Source organism: Esox lucius, chromosome 6, assembly GCF_011004845.1.
Source record: "Esox lucius isolate fEsoLuc1 chromosome 6, fEsoLuc1.pri, whole genome shotgun sequence".
Taxonomy (NCBI): Eukaryota; Metazoa; Chordata; class Actinopteri; order Esociformes; family Esocidae; genus Esox; species Esox lucius.
In genome coordinates, this window is record NC_047574.1 from 23811131 (window position 1) to 23825619 (window position 14489).

Genomic DNA, 14489 nt, shown 5'->3' on the forward strand with positions numbered 1-14489 from the left:
AAAGTTAAACAAGCTTATCTTGTTTAAATTGGCATGAGCTGCTAAAGATATCTAACCCTAAAATATGCAGGGTCAAGGCAATGGCATTGAAGAAGCTGTATAAAGCTAAAGCACTGCTCCTCAGTTCTGTTGCTCTCGAGGTTTAGTAATCCATCAATTTGCATTTTGTCTCTTGATCCTCAGAACGACATTACATCGAATGGCGTGGTTTTTGTGCGCGTGCATATTCCCTGTAATCGCACTAACTCTGCTTCTCTTGCAGGCTACATTTCGGAACTGTCTTGCAACCAGGGGAGGACCTCCGTGCTTGCCTGCGCTTCCAATTATAGGCAGCCTGTTGAGCCTGCGAAGCGACCAGCCGCATATCCTCTTTCAGAAGCTGCAGCAGAAGTATGGGCAGACCTATTCCGTCATGATGGGCTCACACACAGTCATTCTTGTCAACCACCACCATCACGCTAAAGAGGTTCTCCTGAAAAAGGGGAAAATATTTGCAGGGAGACCCCGAACAGTGAGTAGCTTCATTTTGGTGAACCAATTTTATTCATTTATCACGGAGACATTTAATTGTCAGTCTGCTTATGTACTTTCTGATTAGTTGCTTGCCTTTTCTGCATACTAAAATGTAGCCTATCTAATTGAAAGTTCAATTAAAATAATTTGAATGTGTAATGCAGTGATGTTCTTCAGTTAGCATGTGTTACGTAGCCTAATCATTAAGAGGGCATACACTTTTCTCAGAGCCATAGCCTACAAAATTGATGTTTTGTTTTTACCAAGGTAACTACCGACCTGTTGACAAGGGATGGTAAAGATATTGCCTTTGCTGACTACAGTGCTACTTGGCGATTTCACCGCAAAATAGTGCATGGAGCCTTGTGCATGTTTGGTGAGGGCTCTGCCTCTATTGAGAAAATTAGTGAGTATCGAACAATGTTCATCCTTTATAACAAGCTTTTATTAACACCTTATTAAACTGTAGGAATATGTGAGAAACAGGCATGAACAGGGCTTCTACGTGTTTTTCTCTGCAGTCTGTAGGGAGGCCCTCTCTCTGTCTGAGACTCTGGGAGAGTCAGGGAGTGTGCCTTTGGACTTGTCCCCAGAGCTGACAAGAGCTGTTACAAACGTGGTTTGCTCGCTCTGCTTCAACTCCTCCTATCGCCGCGGCGACCCAGAGTTTGAAGCCATGCTGCAGTACAGCCAGGGCATCGTGGATACAGTTGCTAAGGACAGCCTGGTGGACATCTTCCCCTGGCTACAGGTACTGTGCATCCTCCTGGATGGAACAGACGCGCACATCCACCAGCTTTCATCAGTGTATCTCAAAATGCCCTTTTCACTCCCTCCTAGATCTTCCCCAACGCAGACCTGTCCCTCCTAAAGCAGTGTGTGGCTATCAGAGACAAACTACTTCAGAAGAAATATGAAGAACACAAGGTACTGCAGACAGTTGTGTTAAATAAAATACAGAGGAATGTATATGTTTGACGCTTACAACTCTGATTAATATCAGGGAAATATCAGCTGCAGTGTTCAAGCTAGAGTTTGGCCATGGTCAATGACTGTGCTTTACACCGTTCTCTACAGGCAGACTACAGTGATCATGTACAAAGAGACCTGCTGGACGCACTGCTGAGGGCCAAACGCAGCACAGAGAACAACAACACTACCGAGATCACCACGGAGACTGTGGGCCTTACTGAAGACCATTTGCTCATGACCGTGGGCGACATCTTCGGAGCTGGTGTAGAAACCACAACTACCGTCCTCAAATGGGCCGTAGCCTACCTCATCCATCATCCGCAGGTTCAGAAGCGCATTCAGGAGGAGCTGGACCGCGTGGTGGGAGGAGACAGATCCCCCCAGCTCAGTGACAGGGGGAGCCTGCCTTACCTGGAGGCCACCATTAGAGAAGTGTTAAGGATTCGACCGGTTGCCCCTCTACTCATCCCCCATGTAGCCCAAACAGACACTAGGTACTGTATTGTATACATACACACCAGTACTGTACTGTATACATTCACACTGGTACTGTACTGTATACATACACACCAGTACTGTACTGTATACATTCACACTGGTACTGTACTGTATACATACACACCGGTACTGTACTGTATACATACACACCAGTACTGTACTGTATACATTCACACTGGTACTGTACTGTATACATTCACACCAGTACTGTACTGTATACATTCACACCAGTACTGTACTGTATACATACACACCAGTACTGTACTGTATACATTCACACCAATCTGGTTTGAATCTAAAGATATTTTTTATAATTGATGACAAGTTCACTCTGTATACGTTTCATTGATAGTATTGGGGAGTTCACTGTGAGGAAAGGCGCTCGTGTCATCATCAACCTTTGGTCCCTGCATCATGATCAGAAAGAGTGGAAGAACCCAGAGATTTTTGACCCTGGTGAGAATGTGTCAAGTTTACAGACCCTTTTTGCCTCATTAGTGTAATATTATCTCACTGACCATGTATCATTTCTTCTCTGTGTGTTAGTTCATGAATCATTTATAACACATTCTCAATGTATTATTAGTATCCTCTGTCCTCCCTGTGTCTTCAGTTTTCTTTGGCTGAGTCTTTCTGTGTTTCACCAGGTCGCTTCCTGGACGAGGAGGGGACAGGCCTGTGCATTCCCTCACCCAGCTACTTGCCATTTGGGACAGGGGTGAGAGTGTGTCTGGGGGAGTCGCTGGCTAAGATGGAAATCTTCCTCTTTCTCTCCTGGATTCTGCAGCGCTTCACACTGTCTGTGCCCACTGGTCAACCACTGCCCAGCCTTGAGGGGAAGTTTGGGGTGGTACTCCAGCCAGTCAAATACAAGGTCAATGCCACACCAAGGGCAAGATAGGAGAGGAGCCAGCTCCCATCTTGTTAGACACACCCCTAACCTTGCCTACCTTTAAAGAAGGACATCAGGGTTAATGGTTTAACACTAACATCAGTTCATTTGAACTAACCTTGGAATGTCATATCTCCCAGTTGGTCAAGTTGTGAAGACAATACAAATGTGTTCTAGTGGAACAACAACCAATGAGATTTCACCTAGATGGCGAAGCTGGATTAAGTTGCTAATAATGTTACTTAGCGGATGTTGGCAATGTGTCAAACCCTATTCTAAGGGTCTAAGAAGCTATTTCACCATATTTTGGGTACGAAAGTCAGTGATGAAATATCACAACTTGATAACTTGTGTATTATCATTTTGGCACTTGTTTCAAGACTTGGTGGGTGGTGTAGTGGTTATTTCAGAGTCAGGAACTAATATTTACAAATTTCAAGCAGAACTGAATGCCCCATAGAACATGGAAACAAGCATAAACCAAGGTTGTACATGAGAGACAGTGCTTGAAATGACTGCCGAGTCCTTTGATTTTATATTTTTCACCTCTACATGTGTATCAATATGGAATAGTGCTTTATATTATGTTTGCCTCTTTGAGCTGTATTATTGTATTCGCTGTTTTAGATTATATTGTCTTTTAGTGATGAATACAACATAATTTTTTATTCTTATGTGAATTTCCACAACAGTATGAAAATTCACTACACATTTTCCGACACATTTTAAACATTTGATGGGTGTTTTCGAAAAACTTCTGTTTTTAGATTTCACCATAGGTTTTTGATAGGATTAAATGTTTACTTATTGCTAGCCACTCCAAAAATAAATATTTTTGTTTAACAATTCCTATCTGGTTTCTAATGTGTTTGAATGTGTCTGTTTTGTTACAGATACAATATTAAATGTAAATTGTTTGTTACTAATGTCAAGGTTTTTTTTAATCAATGCTCACAAATATAAATTAAAAAAACTGAAATAAATGTGTATCTCAATCTTCATCAAATCAATCAAAATGTATTTATAAAGCGCTTTTTACAACAGCAGTTGTCACAAAGTGCTTTACAGAGACACCTGGCCTTAAACCCCAAGGAGCAAACAACAGTAGTGTTGAATTTCAGTGGCTAGGAAAAACTCCCTAAGAAGGTCGAATTTTAGGAAGAAACCTAGAGAGGACCCAGGCTCAGAGGGGTGACCAGTCCTCTTCTGGCTGTGCCGGGTGAGATATTAAGAGTCCAATTGGAATAATAAATAAATTTCTCTTGGCTAAATCCAGAGTATATTTGATTTTAGACTAGGTCAGAAGTATGACCAGGTGGACAAGGACAGGAACAGCAACGGTCCCCCCAAACCAGGTAATCCGCAGGTGTGGACCAGGACCTCATCTCCTTCTAAAATTTAAAATTGGAGGTAACTGAGAAAAGTTAGTAGTACATCCCTCATGTCCCCCAGCACAATAATATAGCAGCGTAACACCTTGGAAACTGAGACGGGGGGGTCCGGTGACACTGTGGCCCTACCCGGGGGAGGCCCCGGACAGGGCCCAACAGGCAGGAAATCAATCCAACCACATTGCCAGGCATCAACCAAAGGGACACCCACCAACCGCAACCCCCCTGTATGAGGGCCGAGTATTGCTAGTAGCGTACAGCCCAACTGCACAAGTGCGCAATAGAGAGTCAACAACAAGCCAGTGACTCTTCCCCCGAAGGGCATTGGAGGGAGGGCATCCCAGTGGAGACGAGAGCCCACCTGGCAAGACAGCAAGGGTGGACAGTATCAAGCCTACTGGACATTAAGTAATATTGGTTAACATTATTCTCTGTACTTAACAGATACAATTATCTTCAAAGTCCCACAGTCTTTTAGCAGTTAATTACTATCACAAAGACCAAGGACATTTTCTAATGCTTCACAAAGAAGCAAAAATTTAAAAGAAGACAATGAATATCCCTTTGAGGGTGATGAAGTCAATGATTATAATTATACTAGTATCAGTCTCATTATCTGACACTCCCTTTGTTGTCATTGACTCATGTACACAGAGTTAAAGCTAGAAAGATTAAATCAACATTATATTACTATTATTATGTTTTAGCTATCCCAACTTAAAATGTTTCATTTGCCAAACTTGCATAATTAGTGTTAATTAACCCTAAAACAGTGTCTCTTGAACTGTTCAAGCTAGAGACCAAACCTACTTTGTTTTGCATGTTTTGGATATCCCAACTTAAAATGTGTACACGTGTATTGACTATGACAATTGAAATATGTAAATATTTGCATAAATAGAATAAATTAACCATCTAACAGTATCTTCTTATTTCAAATGTTTAGGCGATCCCAACTTAAAATTCTTCAAAACTTTAATAAATAATTGTTTACTATTTACATTAATATGATGATCAATATGTGCATCTTTTCATAATTAGCATTAATTAACCCTAAAAAGTATGTCCTGAACCTTTCAAGCTAGAGAGGCCAAACCAACTTTCTTTCACATGCTTAGGCCATCCCAATTTAAAATGCTTAAACAGATATTGACTATGATGATATAAATGTGCATACATTTCTATAATTACAGTTATGGAACTCTCTAATGTTATTTCTTCAACCATTCGAGTAAAAAAGAACTATCTAACTGTGTTTCACATTTTGGCTATCCCAGGTTAAAATATGGAAACTTACATTTAAATTTGAAAACATCTGCATAATTAGCATGAATTATCCTCTAACGGTATATTTACAACTGTTACAGCTAAAGACCAACAATCGTGTCTTCCTCTATTTCTTTGCTATTCAACAATTATTCCACTACCACATGCAATTTATTTGGACAGCATTAAAGCAGGCCACAGAAACCAGGGGTGTAGATTTGATTTCAAATGTGAGGGGGACAAACAATGGCGTAGAGTAGTGACGCTGGACCGGGGTGCAAGCTGTCCTCACAATGACCCCCCGGGACGAAAAATTGTAAAGCGGTATATACGCATGGAAAGCCGATCCTGAGGTCTGACTGTGATAACCACATAGAAACACACAATTTTAAATAAAATTCCAAAAAACATTTTTATAGAGGTCAAGCACAAACCACCCACCCACTGCGGGCCCTGGTGCAACCTGGTACACCCAGGATAGCTTTGTCAGTGGGGACAAATATGTTTTTGCAAACGCCCATGGTTTTGGAATGGGATGGCCAACAAGCTCATATAGGTGTGACGGTCTGGTGTCCACATACTTTTGGCCATATGCTGTATGTGCACTGATGGACACAACATCTCATTGATTCTGCTACAACCAATTTGCTAAATACAGCCTTCAGCCATTTAATTTAATATTACTTAGTTTACATATTGTCTATGATGTGTGTTCTTAGTGAAGAGCTACTACAGACCTCTGTATTTCAATGTGTGTGGCTGATCTGTGAACTACATTTACATTTTGGCTGTACTGTCCTTGAATTTCACAACCTCACCTCCTAAGCTCCACCACTCTCTTGCAAACAACTTCCATCCATCTTCTTCCGCTTATCCACGGGGGCAGCAGTCTAAGCAGAGATGCCCAGACTTCCCTCTCCCTAGACACTTCCTCCAGCTCTTCCGGGGGGACACCGAGGCGTTCCCAGGCCAGCCGGGAGACATAGTCCCTCCAGCGTGTCCTAGGTCTTCCCCGGGGTCTCCTCCCGGTGGGATGGGCCCGGAACACCTTCCCGGGAAGGCGTTCAGGAGGCACTACTACGGCTCTACTCTGAGCCCCCCCCCCCCCGGGTGACCGAGCTTCTCACCCTATCTCTAAGGGATCGCCCGGCCACCCTGCGGAGAAAGCTTATTTCGGCCGCCTGTATCCGGGATCTTGTCCTTTCGGTCATGACCCAAAGCTCATGACCATAGATGAGAGTAGGAACGTAGATTGACCGGTAAATCGAGAGCTTTGCCTTGTGGCTTAGCTCTTTCTTCACCACGACAGATACATTGACCGCATTACTGCAGAAGCTGCACCGATCCGTCTGTCAATCTACCGTTCCATCCTTCCCTCACTCGTGAACAAGACCCCTAGATACTTAAACTCCACTTGAGGCAAGAACTCTCCACCAACCTGAAGTGGGCAAGCCAACCTTTTCCGACTGAGGACCATGGTCTCAGATTTGGAGGTACTGATTTTCATTCCAACTGCTTGACACTCGGCTGCAAACCGTCCCAGTGCATGCTGAAGGTCCTGGTTTGAAGGGGCCAACACGACAACATCATCCGCAAAGAGCAGAGACGGAATCGTGTGGTCCCCAAACCTGAAACCCTCCGGCCCCTGGCTGCGCCTAGAAATTCTGTCCATAAAAATTATGAACAGAACCGGCGACAAAGGGCAGCCCTGCCAGAGTCCAACATGCACTGGGAACAAGTCTGACTTACTGCCGGCAATGCGAACCAAGCTCCTGCTTCGGTCGTACAGGGACCTGACAGCCCTTAGCAAAGGACCCAGGACCCCATACTCCCGAAGAACTCTCCACAGGATGCCGCGAGGGACACAGTCGAATGCCTTCTCCAAATCCACACATAACATAACAAAACTAATTTGATCCACCTTTAAAGACAACCTCAGCCCCCCGGTTGACCCTTTCTACCTGGCTGTCTGACCCTGTTGTGACAAGGACCTTCTCACTGTCACCATCTGATCCTGCTAAAATGCAGGACATAAAATTGACATGAATAACTTGAGCTACATTGATGCCTGCAGAACCAGATGGCAATGTTTGATCTATAAGACCCACATTAGGTTGAAATGTCAAATGCAACTACTTAGATAGGGAACTACAACGTAAACCAACTTTTCAAGAGATCAACTACTAAGCTAGTTAATTAGCTGAATCGTCTAATGTCTCATAGCTAGCTAGCTGTACCACTCACTTTGCCTTTGCATATATAAATACCAGTTTGTCTAACTTCAGTCTTTTCTTGTCTGGTGTCATACGGTGCTAGTTGAGAGTGAGGTGAACCTAGTGTCAAGTAGACGGTTTCCTAGCTAGTGAAATAACGTTAGCTAGCAAGCTGATATATATTTTGTATATATAATAACGTTAGCCTTACTATACCTTACCGGTTTTAGAAAAACACTGTTAAGATAATTATCTACCTCATACGTTACGGGAGGTAATTAGCTAGAGGTAATGTCAGCTAGGTTACCAAACTTTCATGAGCCAGAGATCACAGTTGCTAGTTGCAACGGTAGCCTGTACTCTACTATGGTAACCAGACCTATCCAGCAATAACTCTAAGCAAAGTGACAGAAACGTTCCTGGAAACAAATCGAGTTAATAAGGCTTTATAGCATTGATCAACAAACAACTTGACAGAAATTGGAGAATGCAAAAAAAGATAATTTGGAGAAACCTCTTGTAGTTTAACCCAAAAGTTCTGCCCCACTGCTTGTAAAGCTGTTATTTTCTTTAAAAGAAACCATACAGAATTGCTGACCAATTATTGCCAGTAAAGTGTACTTTCCTGTTAAAGAAACCCTAGGTCATGCTTTCTTTCATTTATTTAGTATTGATACTGTTACTGGTGGAGTAACTGTGAACCCTGTTTGATGCTGTAATAGTGCCCTTAATATGACCTTGCATAATAGGCCAGGAATTGTTGACATAGCAACAACAAAAAAAAAATTATGCAAACCCTGGAGAGACTGATAGTAGATATGTATGAATGCGATCAAAGCCTACATAGAAGATCAGACATGACCGTTTAGTCATATAGAGAGAACTACAAAGTAGCATCACTCCGGTTATACAACTTATGCAATAGAAAACAGTGTATCCCAGTTCATGTACAGCAGTGGATACATATATGTTGAGGGAGGAACTGGCCTTTGTGTATCCAGACTTTTAGGGTCGATGCGTCACTACTTCCAGATAGGGCCACATGTGACTGCTGCTGTATTACAGGGGAATGGACATTATGATGCAAGCATTGTTCTACTTTCATCAAGGACATAGGGAGGGACATATTTACATTCACACACTATAGACATACACACTCGCCTTTGTCTATTTATCTTTGTGGGGACTGGAAACTTAACCTTGACCCCAAAGTCCTTCAGGTCTCCAGACAACCACACACACTATGGAGAGACAGACACACACACACACACACACACACACACATACCCCCCAGTGCTAATGCAATATAGGCCTAAAGCAAATGCTAAGTACAATAAAAGTAACTGAAGTCAGTCTAAAAGGCTGCATCATCATGACAGAGCCTACATAACCTGTGAACAACTAGAGATACCTGCTCACGGAATCAGCTACAGCTACCTGTTTATGGAATCAACTGAAAACTATAAAACCAAGGGAGATGAACAGGGAATAAAAGAGAACATATTATGACAAAAAGATACAGAGAAGAGGCGATACCAACAAGCTCACATATAACTCCCAGGGCTGTATGGAGGCGATACAGTTCATTCTAATACATTTTCAGGCCTGCATCCACAAATAGTACAGTCTGGTGTAATCACGATTTGAATTGCAAATCTCCACTGCAGTTTGACAAGTAGATGTCAAGCATTTAAGAACTACTGCCATGCCTCTTCCCTATATGTAGGTTAGCCTCTGTATATCAGAGACACTGCCCAAACTCCATGACCAGGAAGACAGACTAATGAACATTATAAAGACCTGATTCCATTGTTTTGACAGCACATTATCAGTACTTTATTCCATTCTCCCAAATGTTACAGCCCTGCAAAAACAAAACAATCCAGATCCGTCTCATACCGTCCGCTCTTGAAAATGATGATGCACCTGATATTATTCACCTACAAAAACATCTGGCCTACCGTTCCATTTGTTCCAGATATTCGAAAGTGCCTAAATCTTTTAAACAGTAAGAAATAGCAGAGAGACAGCATAAGGAGGTCCAAAAGAACAGGAGAAAGCAAATGACAGCAATGAAGGGATGTCACCCGATCCATGAACTTCACCCAATCTTTTCCTTGACAAGGTGCCATACATGTCAAAATATTTTCATTTGCACCCCAATTACCAGTGTGCTAAACAGCATTTAAACATTTAAACCTAGCCAATCAGGCTACAGCCCAAATATGTACAACAGTCCTTCACAAGTCCTACATCTAGAATACTGGCCCATAACTAACATGGATTGTGCCACACACTCACCTCTAGGGGACAGCATGGAGTTTTAACATAATTTCCCAACCTGGACATCTATTGGGATTATTTTTTTAACTAACAGGGGGCCCTGTGGGGTTAAGACCAATTAGCACATACCCATGAGGATGTTTCCATGTTTGTTTGTTTTTTTGGGGGGGGTGCCGTCATTTAATCTCCAGCCAAGTGTGGACTTTACCGATGTCATCGTTCATTCTCCAGGAATCTATAATAATCTGTGACGATGATCCTGGGCTGGGATTTTATTTTGTGTGTGTGCAATTCTAGCACTACAGACAAGGTCTTTGTTTTATACTGAGGAAAATACAACTTGGCCTACATTACTGTAACAGAAAATAGCTGTGGATCTCTCTTTCCAACATTCCCTCCCTCTGTTTCACCATTTCCCTGTCTTTTCCTTCATGTCTTTCCCTTTTAACCTCTCAAACACTTCTTATTTGTCCCGGCCTCTCTGTCTCTCTCTCTCCCTCCATCCATCTTTCCTTTCCTCTCTCTATCACTCTCTGTGCTTGGTGGTTTCCTCTCCTCGGGGAAGCCCTTTGAACCTTTCAGCCCAGTTAAAGGGAACAAAAGCAAACAAATCACATTGTTCTTTCAGGAATTTTTCTTGTTCACTGCCTTTCATTGCCTCTTTTTTAGGCACTTCTCTCATTCAGATCCCCGAAGTCAATGGTTCCTTACATCCCGGCTTGACAAGTCAGGAGGATACAAGCTAATCCCCTTAATCTGGCCTTTCTCCCGTGCGCAGCCAAAGGGAGAGAGGGACCACAGAGAGTAATCCTATAGAGGACACAATAGGATTAGGCTGCGACTCTCAGAGTGACAATCAGGTATCTACTGACTGATCTGCAAAGTAGGGACGACTTTCTTCAATTTTACTTATTTTGGTGGGAGGGGGGGTCTTTCTTTGAGGGGCTGCTGGAGGTCCTTCTGACAGGCCTGTGTTCCTCAGCCCAGGGACCCGTGAATGACTGACAGGTAAGGGGTGACTTAAAAATTGAGGGTTTGTTGGTCAGTGGAGCCAGTGAGTGTGTGTGTGTGTGTGTGTGTGTATTGGGAATGGGATAACAGTTGGCGCTCTTCACATTCACATTCTGGTACAAACAGTGCCACACACACACGCAAACACACAGGCTCAATCCTGCTGTGACTCAGTTTCTAGAATTCAGCTAAGACAATTTTGTTTTAATCGTTTTAGAAAACAAAATGCATTTCTTCTTTTTTCTTTTTCAGCGGAACATTTGTGAAAGAAAATAAATAGCCTATGAGAAATTTTTCATCATTGTGAAAATTGGCAGATGGTCATGATATTATTATAATAAAGTAATGACAGCAATTCTTTAGTACGGGAGTCCAACCACATCAATACTACAGTCCATCCTCACATCCTCCATCTTCTCCTGGTTTACATCTGCCCACTGCAGGGGTAAACTGCAACCCATTGTGTAGTCTACAGAAAGGATAATCAGCTGCCACCTTCCATCCATCGAGGTCCTACGTGAACCAAGAGCAAGGATGCAAGCAAGATCATGGCTGACAACTCCTACCCAGGTCACCTACTATTTGAAAAACGATCAGACAATCCGATCCAGCCTGAACAGTACCGTTCCCAGGACTGTGGCCCTCAGCGAATGGCAATCTGGCCCACGGAGACTAACATGACAGCGTTCACCACATCAAGACACCGCCAAACTGTAAAGTAAAAAGCTGCACTGTACTGACCCAGAACATTGTATGTTAACTTCGCATGAACAGTATTTTGTGTATTGTGTCCTTATATGTTGTTTACCACTAGAAGTACCATTACACACAGAAATTCTGTGTATGTGTATTAAAGAGGTGATTTCAGTGCATGCATTTACTCTCACCACCTGTAGATGGCAGCATTGTTCCAAAAGTCACAGAATTCAAACCGTGGCAAACATCTGCCTCAGTATCTCCATGAGCTCCAGCACCTTTTGATGTCCAGCTATTTACATAGTATATCAGTGTAAAAGCCAGCCATTTATAACAGTTGAACCATCACCCAAAAAACGATCTCAGCCCTGGTAAGCTAGGATGCTTGGATGCTCAGCCTATCTGCATTGCTCTGATATCTGATCCTGTCCGTGGTTGTGGCAGAGCCCAAGGAAATAGGGCTCACCTCCACTGAAAGGGAAGCCCTTCCTTCCATTCAAAACCAATGAACTTGGCCAAAGAAAACACCATGTGGTTCTTTATATGTTCTCATGTTACTCTGCTAGTCCTGCTAAGTGCAGAGGGTAAAGGACAGGTTATCCATTGTGAGAACAAAGTGAGAGGTGGATTGCTCTGTGACAGGTGCCGGTGGGTATCTGTGTTTATCTAGTGGGACCAGTAACAGCAGTGCTACAATTCTCAGAAAAATTATTTTGTAACAAAACACTTTAACACGCAGCTTCGTTGTTCTGTCAGTTTTCTGCTAACACATTTTTGTATCAAGAACTCAATCAAACCCTTAAAACAGTACTTATTAACCCAGTAACTATTCTCCCCATGGTTAAATTATCTCAGAGAATGGTGTTGTTTTTTAAAAACATCATAAAGATCACTATTCGGTTTACAATGGGTGCCAACAGCAAAGAATTCCACCAGTGTTGGGACCTTGGTAGAGGAAAAATATAATTTGTGTTAGAAGTGCCAGGGTCAATTTCTAGTCCCAGTCCAGCCCTGGTAGTAGACTAGACACTTTTCTATATCAGCATATACAAGACCCAAGTGTGTATTTAACTTTTTAAAGCGGGTGGCCACTAACCCACAGAGGCATATTGATGCTCTTCATATGGTTCCCTCAACTTAAATACAGCCGTGTCTCTCAGCTGGCTGACTTAACATTGAGGTCACATGCGCTACCTTCCCACCGACTGGATGCTAGAGTTCGGTTCTTTAAGAGATCCTGCTAAACAACACCCACCATTCCCAGAACATTGAACCGAATCCTATGTATTCATGACGCTTTCTGCTAGCCATCATTCATTTTCCAATGACACGTCACAAGTATTTGTACTGGTTCAATGAACATAAAAAAATAGCATTTTGTTGTTAGGCGACGAACAAACCACTGATTTCACATAGTTGTCAGGGGAAATGTTGCCTCGGTCTGCATGTCTGAGAGGGGAATCTTACAGTTTAAGGGTAAATTACAAAGCGCTGTACTTTGTACATTAGCTTTGAGATTCATGATGTAACCGAATACAATGTCACAAAACAAGCCATTGTGGCGGAGACGTCGCCGTGGAACCCTTTGTCCTCCTGCTAAGCTCCCATCACCTGTGTGCCTGAGAGAGGTTTGTACAGGTGCCCTCTACCCCCCACCCCATCCTCCATTCTACCAAACTGACAGTACCAAGGGAGAGAGGCAGGTACAGGCAAGGTCCGCATCACTCAATCATAGCAAACCGTCAAACATAGCTAGGCGGGTGCGGTGTGTGTGTGGGCTCCTTAGGTGGGACCAGGGGAACCACAAACGCCCTTGGTTGTGACCCACAACCCAGCCCCACCCCTTCAGTCCCACTGGGGTTGGGCGTCTTAATTTCAACCTCTTCCTGGAGGAAGTGGGGGTGGGATGGTGGAATCGTGTGTTGACCTTGTGACAGAATGAGTAGCGTGGCCAGACGGCTGTCCAGTCTACGCCACCCTCCTTGTAAAATGAGGTCATACAAAGCGGCGCCCGGCTGTCCAATCGTCGACCATCTTGTTAGCGCGTTTCCAGCCGTCTCACATGGCGTTGCACCTGAACTGGGCCGCCATTGCTAAACAGCGTCACCGGGGCCCCTCCCAAGGTCGGTATGATTAATTTAACCGGGCACCGTCCCTGGGGGGCCGCATCTCCTGCATGGTTGTGCAATGTGTGTACGCAGACTGACCATTCCTCTTATCTGGAATTGTGATATTAGCTAATGGACGGCCCCCACGTCACATATGATCGAATATTTGCCATTAATGGCCGGCAGGGAGAGTATTCACTATGAATGCACCTCCAATCCTCTCTCCTCAGACCAAATTAATCTGAAGAGTTGGAATTAGAATGTTTTTTTTGGGGGGTGGGGGGTTGGGATATGTGTCTACAACTTTGGTATGCCAGATATGTCAGATGAATCCCCGCATTGTAAGATGTCGATTGTCTAAGGTTAACACTGGGATCCATAAAACTGACTAATCACAGGTGTTGACATCAAATGAATAGAAATCCAAACACTGTGTTTACAATCCGACTGTCAGTGGCTTACATGGTTTCATCCGCTCAAAGCGTCCGACAGAATCCACAACCACTCAAAGCGTGAGGTGGAAACACCTTCTGTTATCTTCAATGAAAGAGTTATCTAGGAGAGAGCTTTAGCTGGTGTGTTTGTGTGAGTGCGTGTGTGAGAGAGAGAGAACCTCCAGGACACTTTATTAATCCTGTAACAACAG

The 14489-nt window shown here is 43.3% G+C and overlaps 1 protein-coding gene across 1 annotated transcript; it reads left to right on the forward strand.

Moving 5' to 3' along the window:
• The first annotated feature begins 108 nt into the window (after positions 1-108).
• Positions 109-3698, forward strand: LOC105008018 (steroid 17-alpha-hydroxylase/17,20 lyase). The gene is made up of 7 exons (XM_029120486.2): positions 109-511; positions 781-919; positions 1035-1264; positions 1354-1440; positions 1591-1979; positions 2336-2439; positions 2631-3698. Exons 1-7 carry the CDS (start codon positions 200-202, stop codon positions 2882-2884), a joined length of 1515 nt encoding a protein of 504 aa, XP_028976319.1. The 5' UTR covers positions 109-199; the 3' UTR covers positions 2885-3698.
• The last annotated feature ends 10791 nt before the right edge of the window (positions 3699-14489 follow it).